Here is a 13,533-nt window from a genome sequence, read left to right as displayed (position 1 = left end):
TGCAGAGGGAGGAGCCGAACACCATCCCACGGAGTTTGGAGATATGTTTTGTGGGAATAATGGTGTCGAAGGCTGAGCTGTATTCGATAAATAGGAGTCTGACACAGGTGTCTTTGTTATCTGGATGTTCCAAAGTCAGAGAGATGATGTCTGCTGTAGACCTGTTGCGGCGGTAGGTGAACTGTAGTGGATCCAGGCAATCTGAGAGGCCGGAATTGATTCTGCCACGACTAACCTTTCAAAGCATTTCATAATGATGGATGTCAGAGCCTTTGGACGATAGTCATTTAGGAACACTGTCTGGCTTTTCTTTGGTACCAGGATGATGGTCGCCTTCTTGAAGCAGATAGGGACCTGAGATTGTTGTAAAGGGAGGTTGAAGATGTCTATGAATACCCCCGCCAGCTGGTCCGTGCAGGATCTGAGTGCTCGTCCGGGTGTCCCATCTGCGCCGGTCGCTTTCCGTGGATTGACATTCGAGAAAGCTGCTCTGATGTTAGCAATGGTGACCTCGGATACAGGTTCATCTGGGGTGGAGGGCATGCTCTCACTGACCTCTTGCTCAAAACGGGCATAGAATGTATTAAGCTTGTCCGGGAGGGGTGCATTGGTGCCAGCAATTTTGTAGCCTGTTATGTCTTTCAGACCTTGCCGTAGTTGGCGGGAGTCTGTGTGGCTACTGTCTTTTGACATCTTTGGATCTCCTTAGATCATATCTGGCTTTCTTGAATAGGTCAGTGTCGCCTGACTTGAACGTCTCAGACCTGGACTTCAGCAAGCAGTGGATGTCCCTGTTCATCCATGGTTTCCGGTTGGGATACAAGCAGATTTGCTTCGTTGGCACACGTCTTCTACACACTTCCTAACGAAGTCAGTTACTGTCGTGGTGTACTTGTTCAGGCTGGTTGCAGAGTTTTTAAATACTGACCAGTCTACTGACTAAGCAGTCCTGTAGGAGATCATCTGATTCCTCGGACCAACATTGCATGACTTTCTTTGACGGATTCTCCCCTTTCAGTTTTTGCTTGTAAGCTGGAGACAGGAGGACAGCCATGTGGTCTGATTTGCTAAAGTATGGGCGGACAATGGAGTGATAGAAATGTTTGATATTTGTGTAGCAGTAGTCTAGGATGTTTTGGCTTCTGGTGGAACAGGAGACGTGTTGGTTGCATCCTGGTGGGACGCTCTTGAGCTTGGCCTGATTGAAGTCCCTGGCTACGATGAACAAGGCCTTGGGATGTTTCGTCTTAAGGCTATTTGTAGTGGTGTATATTTTATCCAGCGCGATCTTCACGTCCATGTGGGGTGGGGTGCAAACTGCTGTCAGGATAACAGGTGAACTCCCACGGAAGGTCGTAGGGGCGGCATTTTAGCATCAGGTATTCTAGGTCCGGGGAGAAGAAACTCGCCAGTGTTGCCATGTCTAGGCACCACGAGGTCTTGATTTGTAGGCAGACCCCACCTCCCCTAGCCTTGCCTTAGGCCACTGTATGGTCCATTCGGTGGATTGAGAAGCCCTCTGGTTGTAGGGCACAGTCCGGGAAGCAGGAATGAGCCACGTCTCTGTGAAACAGAGTACACAGCAGTCCCTCAGTTCTCTTTGAAAAGTGAGCCTGGCTTTAAGTTCGTCTAGCTTGTTTTCCAGAGATTGGGCATTTGCCAGGAATAAGCTGGGGAGGGGAAGGGGTCTTGGAACCGCGTTGTTTCACTCTCACCTGCAGGCCTGCACGTTTTCCACGCTTCCTGGAGTGACTGCTGCTTTTCGGGCTGGGAGACGGTGAGAGTAGTTTCCGGTGTTAAGGGTATAGGTGCGTCCAATGAGCTCACATAATGTGAAGTTTATTTTTAACCAGAGAAAAGTTGATAGTTTTTTGGAAAAGAGATTTACGTGAAAGGCAGCAGTTATTTACTGCTCTTTTCACTTGAAATAAAGCTACGTATTTATAATGGGATCTGCCTTTATAGGTGAGCGACTGTTAGAAGTTGTGCAGTTTTCATGTTAAAACTAAGTCTTTTGATGTCCGTGAATTATTTGTGATGTTGCTATGCATCCTTAAAGGCAGTTTTATTTGCAGCTCTTCCTTTTGCTCCTACATTACTTTCTCCCCTTTTCTTTCTGTTTAGCAAAGGACCTGGTGAAGCAGCTGCTTAATGTGGACCCAGATAAAAGATTCACAACAAAAGATGCCCTTAATCATCCATGGATGCAGGTGGGGATTGCTTTTAAAACTGAAATGAAGGGCACCAGCTGTTGTCTTGACTTGTTGTTCAAAGGCAGGAGCTAACAATGAGTGTTTTATCAGCTTTCCTGACGTACCAGATTCTGGGGTGGAGTAGGCCTCCCACTGAAATTGTCCATCTGGATGAATGATCTGTTCTTGGAAATTTTGTATGTAGTGTGATATTCAACTGAGTGGAACTGAGAAGTGAATATCCAGCATTCATAAACACACAAGTGGTCATGTTGAAGTAAACTCAATTGCAGTCAGTTAGCTGTGACTCAGTTGGTCACAGTCTTGCCTCTGAGTCAGACGATTGTGACTTCAAGTCATGTTCCAGAGATTTAAGCACATGATAGACTGGCACTCCATAGAGTACTAAGGGAGTGCTGCTAGTTGGAGGTGCATCTATAACCTGATTGAGGAATTTAACATTCTTAGGGGGGTATTTAAATTGTTAAGTAGATGCTAGGAGAATGTTTCCACTGGCTGAGGAAATATGGAACACTGGGTCACTGATTCAGAGTAATTGGTTGGCCAATCTGGATTGAAATTAGGAGAAATTTCCTGTCAGTGGGTTATGAATCTTTAAAATTCTGTACCTTAGAGAGCTTTGGATGCTCAGTTATTGAGGCTTGAGATCAATAGATTTTGGATACTAAAATAATCTGGGGATGGTGCAGGAACGTAGAGTTGGGGTTCTGCATTAAGGTAGAATTAGATCAGCAATAACCTTAATGGTGGAGTGAGCTCCAGAGGCCGTACGAACTACCGCTCCTACTTGTGTTGTGTAGCCTGCAGTGTTTTAACTGAGTAACCAAAAAACCAACTGCATTAATATGCATTACAGAAATGAGGAGTGGAGTTATTGGGAAAGAAATGAGTTTTATTTTCCCTTTCATTTCAGAAAAGCCTAATTGTCTGTTTGCTATTTTTCTAGAATTATAGAATTTTACACAACACTTAAGTTCATTGTGCCAGCTTGCCAAGATTTTCCATATCTCGGCCTGCTCTTTCCCATGTCTTTTTTGTATTTCCAAATACTTACCTATTTGCGTTTTAAATTTATTATGGATTCCGTTTCCACGACGGTTTCTGGTGAAGCATGTCCTAATGACTCTCTGCATAACTCAGAAAGAAAAGGTTTCTGACTCTTCCCTTTGAAATTATACCTTTCAGCTACAGACTAATCAACCAGAGAAATTGTTCCCCCTCTTTTACCATGTTAGGAATCAAAGAACAAAGAAAATTATAGCACAGGAACAGGCCCTTCGGCCCTCCAAGCCTGCACCGATCATGCTACCCGACTTAACTAAAACCCCCTACCCTTCCGGGGACCATATCCCTTTATTCCCATCCTATTCATGTATTTGTCAAGACGTCCCTTAAAAGTCACTATCGTATCTGCTTCCACTACCTCCCCCGGCAACAAGTTCCAGGCACCCACCACCCTCTGTAAAAAAAAAAAATCTGCCTCGTACATCTCCTTTAAACCTTGCCCCTCGCACCTTAAACCTATGCCCCCTAGTAATTGACTCATACGCCCTGGGAAAAAATTCTGACTATCCACTCTGTCCATGCCTCACATAATCTTGTAGACTTCTAACGGGTCACCCCTCAACCTCCGTCGCTCCAGTGAGAACAAACCAAGTTTCTCCAACCTCTCCTCATGGCTGATGCCCTCCATACCAGGCAACATCCTGGTAAATCTTTTCTGTACCCTCTCCAAAGCCTCCACATCCTTCTGGTAGTATGGCGACCAGAATTGAACACTATTCCAAGTGCTGCCTAACTAAGGTTCTATAAAGCTGCAACATGACTTGCCAATTTTTAAACTCAGTACCCTGGCCGATGAAGGCAAGCGTGCCGTATGCCTTCTTGACTACCTTCTCCACCTGCATTGCCACTTTCAGTGACCTGTGTACCTGTACACCCAGATCCCTCTGCCTATCAATACTCTTAAGGGTTCTGCCATTTACTGTATATTTCTTATTTGTATTAGACCTTCCAAAATGCATTACCATGACTCATTTTATTGTTAAGTGGGGGCCGTAAACAACAGAGTCTAGGAATTTCCATACGTGAAGATGGGGAGTAGGCAGCTCATGTATCACGTTTGGAGTTCTTTGGGCTGAGGACAAGGTCACCTATATGAAAAGAAAATGGTGTGTCAACACCGTTTGTGGGAGTGGGATGCCGTATTAGAGAGAGCCCTGGGACAAGGGACAGAGGTCCCAAAGGAGGGAATCCAGTGAGAGGGGACACGGAGGTCCCAGAAAGAGCGAGAGAAGCAGCAAAGAAGCCATCAGGAGCAGCAGTCCACTGGTCGGAGCCACCAGGGAGCGAAGCGACATGAGAGACCCAAAAAGGTAAAAGTGTTATGGTTGGCAGGCTTCAGGTAGTGAGTGCTCGGGAGAAGACCTGGAGATCTTCGTACCGCAAACCATTGGGGCAGAGAAAACCCTTCAGAACAGTAATGTTATATTTGGCAAAGCTGAAGTGCTGTAGTTGTGCACGAGTTGGTGCTGGAAAGCACATTCTGGAATCCAGGGGAATGGAGTCTCAGGATGCGATATTGAAGTCCTGTGAGATGAGCTGCGACGTTTGGAAAGAATTCCAAAGCTAGATCTTCGAGGGTGAAAACTGGAATCCGTCATGAGACAGAGTTTCAATAAGATTGGTTAATTGAGTGTTTACTTACATCTGAATGGGTCGCAGAGAAATCAGTGGCTTGCATTTGCTATTTATTGTGCAGTGTCGTGCGTTCGACCACTATTTGCTTGTTAATTCTCATGTACCTCATAGTAACAACATTTTGTTCGAGTCTAACAATATTGTCATTTGTTTTATTTTTCTGACTGTTGTAAAGTTTATTTTGTTTGTTCAAAAAGCGTGGAATCTCGTGGCAATATTCCCTTGGCAAAGATCTTGAGTCTCAAAGTTTGTCTACTTTCAACAAAAGCCTAGTAGTCCCTAATTGGATCATAAAAACATGGGTGGGGGGGTGCGACTAGTCTGAGTATTGCAACCTATAGTCAACCTTTAGAATTTTCATGTCGCCTCTTCCCTTTTCTAGTGAAAAGAGCCCGATTGTATTTAATCGTAATCAAAAAACAGGCTTTGAAGAAAGGCAACCAACTAAAACTGGACACTGTTCCAGCACAGCTAATCAATAATTCACAGCCGTTTAGTATTATCAATGTTTTCTATTCAGTGCTTCCATTGACTAGAACCTATGGTCTCATTTTTTTTACAGCTGGTTTATCAATGTCCTACCACTTTTTAAAAATTGTGCATTCTCCTTCCAAGATGTACTGGACATTGAGGAGATTGCTGTTAAATGTGATTCAAATCTATTAATCGGTCTTGTCTATCTGAAGTGGAAATCCTTTTTAAAAATCAATATATACACAAGATTTGGTGGACACAATTTTATCAGAGCACTCATTGTTTTCTCAAAGGTCTCTCTCTATCAAAATGTCTGGCTGTTCCTAATGAAGCATCACTGAGTCATTTCTATTATGCCCTCAAAAAGATTCTTCCCATCCCACTCCACTAGTTAAAGTCTGTATTTAACTTGAATACTACTAATTCTCTAATCTAGTTGGTTCAATATCCCTAATGAAGAATATTTTGAAAGGCTGGTCAGAACCTCAACTCTTCCTCCCTATTTCTCAGCTCCCTTCACCACCACCCGCAACATTCTTGGACATATGCCACCATCTCGCAGAGCTGTGAGGAAGGAGCAGGATTAATTTAATAGTCATTTTTTGCAGAGCTTGCACAGACCAAATGGATTGATTGGCCGCCTTCTGTGCAATGTAATTCTATGATATTCCAGTGAATGCATCAGACCATAAAACATGGGAACAGAAGTAGGCCATTTGGCCCATCAAGTGCTCCGCCATTTAGTGAAATCGTGACTGTTATATAATCCTCAGCTCCACTTTCCCGCCTTATCCCCATTGCTTGATTCCCATACTGATTAAAAATCTGTTACCTCAGCCTTGAACATACTTAACAACACCCTCTACAGCCAAAAATTCCACAGATCCACTACCCTGAGAGAAGAAATTCATCATCTCTGTTTTAAGTGGACAACCCTTATTCTGAGATTATGCCCTCTGGTCCAGGAGTCTCCCAAAAGAGGAAACATCCTCTCAGCATCTACCCTGTCAAGTCCCCTGAGAATCCTATACATCTCTAAGGTCATCTGTCATTCTTCCAAACTTCAATGGAATCAACCTAGTGAACCTTCTCTGGACTTCCCTCGATGCCATTTTATCTTTCCAGGCATGTTCTAACTAGTGCCCTGTATAGGTTTAGCAAGATTTTCCTATTTTTATGTTCCATTCCATAGCTTTTTGTGATTTATACACGTGTGTGTGTGTCCCATTATTAACTTGAGGCACATGACTCAACTTAATCAATTTACTTTGTTACCTGCCTTTATGTACCATCAATTCCTTTTTTGTATTATTGATCCTCTATTTATCATGCACCCTTTTAAAAGTCTTGTTTTAATTTTAATTTTCCTTTGTTGAAGGTAGCTCCGGCTTGTAATTCCTCAGGTACATAATAGAATTGTACCAAATCTCTATTAAATGACATCAGGTTTTAGCTTTTGTTATTGTAAATTATTTGGTGAGAGCTTTCAAATAGTCTTGTTTCAACTCAGGATGAAGATATGAAGAGAAAGGCAAAGCAGTTGATGTATGCTCAGACTGAATTAATGTTGCCACTGAGCACAAGTGACCAGGTAAGAGCTTGCTTCACTCGCAACGCCAATTTCCTTCGCCACACAGCATTTGCCTTTGCTGTTTGTGCACAACTTGTTCATAATACAGTGGGTGTTTGAAATAACAGAGGCTGTGCAGGGTTTTACCTTCATGAATAATAATCTTCCATAAAGCTGAGGTTTTAGAATACACTAGTCTGACCAGAATGGAAGTGATATGTTTCATTTTACTCCCCTTTATGATAAAAATAATGTATGTGCAACAATGATCCAAATTGTAAATCAGAAGGTCTTGTTCTTGGTTTTCATAAAATAAAAGTGGATATAAACATGGCATGAAATCTCCCAAATTCTGTGCAAAAGAATGAGCACAATGGTGAGCTGAATGTTAGCAGTGAGTGCTATAAATCAACTATGCAAGAGAAGTGCATACCAACCCAGATGCTTTTTCTTAAATGGCACAATTAGAACTGCTGCCTCACAGCACCAGGGACCCGGGTTCAATTCCTGGCTTGTGGTACTGTCTGTGCGAAGTTACTCCATTCTTAAAGTTACAAAGCCAATGCTCAGAGTGGAACAGGCAAGCCTGATTCCATCTCCTTGCTTGTTCCAACAACCAAATTCAACTCTAATCCAACTCACAGTCCCCACGAGAGAGAGAGAGATGTACTCAATCCAAGCTGACAAGATAAGGCATTGCAGCCCATCTTGGGCTTGATCCAACGCTTGATCTTAACCGAAAGACTGAGAAGTGATGCCTTTACCAGCAATCCACCAGAAAATTGGAAGCAAAGAGAGACCCACTTTAAAATAAGTATTGTACATCTTTGTTTGTGGAGTATTTCAAAGGTCCAGTGATGTTTTGCACCTGTGGGCTGGCAGTTGGTTAACTCGATATTGTAATACTTGACTTTATTGTAACATTGAAGTACAGTGCGTGTTAAGTAGCAATTTTTTGATTCCAGTACAATGCACCTGGAGTATGGATAGGATTGATTTCTTTTCATTTCTGCCATGCCCGTACAGAACAAGTTATTTGTTTTAAATTTGTATTACACATTTTGGCTGATGATCTGGATTTAAATCTGTGTGGAGTTTGCACATCCGCCCTGTGTCTGCATGGGTTTCCTCCGGGTGCTCCGGTTTCCTCCCACAGTCTGAAAGACGTACTGGTTAGGTGCATTGGTCATGTTAAATTCTCCCTCAGTGTACCCAAACAGGTGCCGGAGTATGGCAACTAGGGGATTTTCACAGTAACTTCATTGCAGTGTTAATGTAACACTAATAAATAAAAACTCTAAATCTCCTGCCCCTTACCATAAATCTATGCCCCATGGTCATTGATCCCTCCACCAAGATGAAAAGTTTCTTCTTCCTGTTCGATATCTATGCCCCTCATAATTTTATACATCTCAAGAGGTTTGCCTGTCTTGTCAGTGTGGATTTGGAATGTCTCACTTGTTGGGACTTTTAGTTGGACTTTTTGATTAGAAATAAAGTACCGAAAGGTACCAAAGAAACTATTAGGGAACTGTCAGGCTCACCACAGCATACCTGGAATTGCCTAACTTTTAATAGGTGGACTACCAGGGGATCCTATCCTCTGGGCTTTACAAAGCAGAGGTTTAACTCAACTTCCCACCCCCACCTCAGTCTCTGCTCCAAGGAAAGCAACCCCACTCTATTCAATCTCTCTTCATAACTATAAAACTCTCCAGCCCAGATAACAACCTGGTAAATCTCTGCACCCTTTCCAATGCTATCATAACTCTCCTGCAATGTGGATTCCAGAACTGCGCACACTGCTCTAGCTGTGCCCTAACCAACATAACCTCCCTGCTCTTAAACTATGCTTCGGTTAATAAAGGCAAGAGTACCATATACCACCTTAACCACTTGTCTCGCTTCCTTAAGGGACTGGTGTGCATGTATATTCTCATTGTTTTATTTTCTCTTGGAGATACTTCTCCCGTCTCCTTCCCTTTCTATGTTTCTCATCACTCCACTTGAATACTTTTCCCCCTTCAATTCCTTCCCAAGCATTCACACTTCTCTGATTTCCTTACTCGTCATTTCTATATGCAATCTTGGAGGACCGGAGGAGACATTAGTTACAGCACCATTCAGCACGTTGTGTTGTAAAAGCTTCTTAAAAACTTTCTCCTTTCCACTCTGGTTCTTTTGCCACTCTTGAATCCCTCTTGTGGTAAGCTCAGTTACCTTTAGTGCATCCTTTAGCATTCTGCAAAAGTCAGTGCAAGGAACAGTCCAGTCTGTAGTCTGGTAACTTCAGGAGGTTACCTGGCTCCTGGTCTTTTGGAATTTTCAGCATCCAGTGAAGAATCTGTGGGGTTTTGAGAATTAAAAAAGAATCTAATAGTATTAAAAATTATACCTCTTTTTTGTTGCTTTTGTCATTAATCCAAATGGCTGTTGTATGTGGCAGAAATAATTCAGATCGTATTGTGTTTGTAAATGCTTTGGTGACTACCAGATTTTATGGTTGCTGTATGTACACACAAAGTTGCTAAATGGGAACAAAACTGATGAGCATTTTATTCTGGCTGCTTGCTTATGGATGTGGCTTCAAAGTTTTCACTTGTGGCTTCAACCAAAACAACTGAGAATTTAATTTTTTTGGGTGGGTTAATGGTGTTAAAACTTTGACTCCACAGCTTTTCCTCTCCCATCCCTTTAATCCTTTTTTCCATTGCTTTCCTTCCCTTAACTTAAGAGAGGGCTTTATAGCCAATGTTGAACTTGAAATATTTGGGGAGGCAAGATAAGGAGCAAGGATAGAAAGGGATTCATTGATCAAAGATGTTTTTTTTTTACAGCCATCAGCTGGTAGAAAAAGGCCACATGAAGAGGACTGTCCTTCGAATGCTAAACGACCCATGCGTTCTTCTCAAAACAAAACAGTTACTCAAGAGTAGGCAACCTAAAGTGGATGCAACATAACTGTTACCTCCTGTGTGTGGAGTTCCCCAGAAACTGCTTCATTTGATTTACTCTGGGAATCTCTGACTCATTTTAGACAAAATGTTTTTTGTGCTTTGCTTCTTTTATGCGTGTAATTCATTCTATCAATGCATCTAGAATTCATCATGCAACTTTTGTTGCAGATTAAAATGTTTCCACTGATTTTTCATTCCATGATCTAGAGCCCATAGTGGGAGATGGTCAATCATTATACAGGGAATTTGTTTTATTTTAAACCTCTACACCTTTTACATGCTTTATACATCAAGGTATTGTATGGTTTAAAGAAACATTCTGGCATAAATATGAAGGCAGCTCAAAGAACCAAGTGTTGCCCTTTGACAGAGCTGGTGAAAAATGTCGTGATTTAACACATTTGCCTCTTAAGAAAAAAGTGGGACTCAAACATGCTGCTGAATGTTGCACTAATTTCCCACAATAGTTAAGGGGTGGGGAATATAATTAGATTTTTGAAGTACAAGAAAACCACTCTTAATTACTGCTGTTGGTAATAGGACTTGGCGATAAAGCCATTGACTGACCATGTGGGCTGGATCCCTAGGTTTCATTTCTGATAGCAGCCTTTGGCCATGGATGGCAAAGGCAAAGACATGGGAAATGGAAACTTCTGCCTTCCCAAAATTTTTTTTTTTTTGCTCTTTAGGAAGTTGGATCTAAAGCTGCAAAACGACCATTTTAAGTGTATATTTTTTTGTATGAACTGCATATACTGCATTTAAATGAGGGCTTGTCCTTGTACATCCTTAAATTTCTATAGACGTGGATGTGTTGATATCCTAGTGGTTATGTCCGCCATCCATCATTGTACTGAGCCATACAGTTCACAAGGATCCCAAGTTCGGTGCCTTGGCCTGTCCTGAATTAAAGATTTGTAGTCAGGTGACAGTAGGGTTACGACAACTGGCCTTGTCTTTATGCTGGTAAGATGGGGTTCCTGTTGCTGAAAAGTTTACATATAAAGTTTGGATCATGTTGGATCAGTCCCAAGTTATGATGCTAATAGCTTAGCATTTGCTGACCAGACTGGCACCTGAAGTTATGGCTCTTGGCTGAGATACTGGATGTGTCACTTGTGGCATGTGGAAACACATGCTACCAAGAGACACGGCCTTCAATGAGACTGAAATGTGTGTGGAGAGGTAAATTTTGAGCGAGAAACAAATCCAGTGTGGCTGTTTAAGGATATACACAAAGGAAAGTCAGCTGCTATGAATCAGTGTAATCTTGTTTCTACTGCCAAACGGTTTGAATGTTGTGGGCATTTGTTTTTCCCCATTCCGCTATGATGGAGGTTATCCCTTGATTTGTGTTTCGCTGAGCTTGCGTCATCTTAAATGATCATGCAAAGTTAGCAATGTTGCTTTGGTGCTTTTTGCAAAGCTGTAAGACTATTTCATGCTGAAACTTGCACAGAGCTTTTTGTCACCTTCTATGACCTTTTATGATCTTTCTTTTCCTAAATATTTTAACCTGTCTTTGTGACAACTGCATCTTTTGTGTTGCAACTCTTATCTTTGCTCGCTTAAGAATCTGACAAAATTTGAATTGTTTACTCATTTAGCTGACCCTGTGACTGTCCAGTTACAGTCTCTTACTGCTGCAGCATTCCTCCTCTTTTCATTGCTCCTTTCTGCATCCTTGTGCATTTGTAACTTGCATGGGTCAATCCTGTATTTCCTGTCGTGTTACAAACATTGGTGTAGTGACGACAATATTTTGTACAAAAAAAATAAACGATTTAAGAATTATACAGTTTCATTATAAATTCCTTGAAAAATGAATTGTTTCTGGGTAGTAGTAGTTTGATGCTGGAGATGCCCAAGCACACACTAGGATTGTATTCATTTTGTCTGTACTGTTGGGGCTTAGTTGACATAGTCTGAAGTATATTGGGTTAAAATTGTAATCCCTACGTTCCCAAGCATGGTAGAATAGAATACAATTCTGTACAAGTCCTGATGTGTCGAAGTGATGAACAGGGACAAATTGAGACCCCCATGTTTAAAAATTATTGGAATTGGGGGCTGGTTAGCTCAATTAGCTGGATGACTGGTTTTTGATGCAGAGCAGCAGCACAGGTTCAATTCCCATACCAGCTGAGGCTATCCTCAACCTTGCCCCTCACCTGAGGTATGGTGATCCTCAGGTTAATTCATCACTGGTCAGCTCTCTCTCTTTCTCAAAAAGGGGGAGAGCAGTCTATTTTCCTCAAGGACTTGGGCAACTTTCATTTTATTTCACTGGCGTGTGGACAGACCCAAGGAGGCTGTTGGCTTTTTAACCAGTAATGACTGTAGACATTCAAATAAAAGCTGTAAATATATCTAAATAAAAGCTGTGAAATGGAACAAACGCATATTTATCGCGTTAAGTGGACAATGTTGACTAATAAACAGCAAGGAAGCATAAATGGGGATTCCCCTGAATGCCAATGACCTAAATCAGGCTCAAAGTGGAAACGATTGACTGATTAGATGGACAGAAACAGGGTTTTACTTTATGATACAGAGCCAAGCTGACAACTGTGTGTAAAATTTAAGGGTTTCTAAGATGTTAAGCTTACGTTATCAAGAAAAGGCAGAAGATAAACTTTCGGCCAGAGACAAGGCAGCCAATCAACTGGAGGTAGAGGACCAGTGTTCCATCAGGAGTGTGACAACTAACCATTGCTCTTCGATTTTGTGCTTCTTGTGGAAAACGTAATAAAGTCTGAAGATTGTAGGAACATCAATTAGCTGCTTGGATTAGTGCTCAGAGTTTGAAAGAAGGGGGGGGCGGGAACTGACATCATAGAAAAGTCATTAACTGATTGGTTGGAGAGTACTGTGTAAATAGAATCCCTACAGTGCAGAAGGAGGCCATTCGGCCCATTGAGTCTGCACCGATCACAACCCCACATATTTACCCTGCTAACCCAACACTAGGGTCAATTTAGCATAGCCAATCAACCTAACCCACACATCTTTGGACTGGATAAATAGCTAGATTAACTCCCTACTTTCAGGAAAGGTGGGCACGTAGTTGGTTTAGGTTTTAAGTAAATCTTAGATAACCTCTGCTTAACCCTCTCTCCACTCGCATTATCTGTACCTGTAAAGACCTGATTACCTGTTAAGACTCGCATTCCAACCATTATCTTGTAAATTGAGTCTGTGCCTATATGTCCCCTGTTTGTGAACACAACTCTTCACTCACCTGATGAAGGAGCCGCGCTCCGAAAGCTTGTGCTACCAAATAAACCTGTTGGACTTTAACCTGGTGTTGTGAGACTTCTTACTTGGATATCTCCCGAATTGAGGGACAAGGAGCTGATTGGTAAGGGTGAGTAAACTTTCTAGTTTCCAGTTTAAACTAAACTTAAGGTATGACAGGGTAGCTTGGCCACATGAAGTGTACGCCCTGTGGCACGTGGGAAGTTGTGGCTCTTCATGTGGCATAGATTTAACATGTGTAGGAAGTATCATCAGCTGCAGAAACTTGAGCTGAGTTTTGGAACTTTTGCAATGGCTGGAGTCACTTGGTGCATCTACAAAGCTGAGAATGATATGGATAGCACATTTGAAGAGGTGGCCT

At 42.1% G+C, this 13,533-nt stretch overlaps 1 protein-coding gene across 1 annotated transcript in view; it reads left to right on the top strand.

Annotated features, from left to right (window-relative positions):
• Window positions 1–13,206, top strand: part of chek2 (checkpoint kinase 2) — a 40,875-nt gene extending 27,669 nt beyond the window's left edge. The window contains exons 12-14 of the mRNA XM_078227258.1: window positions 2,125–2,210; window positions 6,898–6,978; window positions 9,795–13,206. Coding sequence (XP_078083384.1) covers window positions 2,125–2,210; window positions 6,898–6,978; window positions 9,795–9,893 — 266 coding nt within the window. The 3' untranslated portion in view covers window positions 9,894–13,206. The remainder of the gene's footprint in view (window positions 1–2,124; window positions 2,211–6,897; window positions 6,979–9,794) is intronic.
• Window positions 13,207–13,533: the final 327 nt, after the last annotated feature.

This window comes from Mustelus asterias, chromosome 13 (assembly GCF_964213995.1).
Source record: "Mustelus asterias chromosome 13, sMusAst1.hap1.1, whole genome shotgun sequence".
Lineage (NCBI taxonomy): Eukaryota > Metazoa > Chordata > Chondrichthyes > Carcharhiniformes > Triakidae > Mustelus > Mustelus asterias.
Note: the sequence above shows the minus strand (reverse complement) of the source record. Positions and strands in the feature narration are given on the sequence as shown.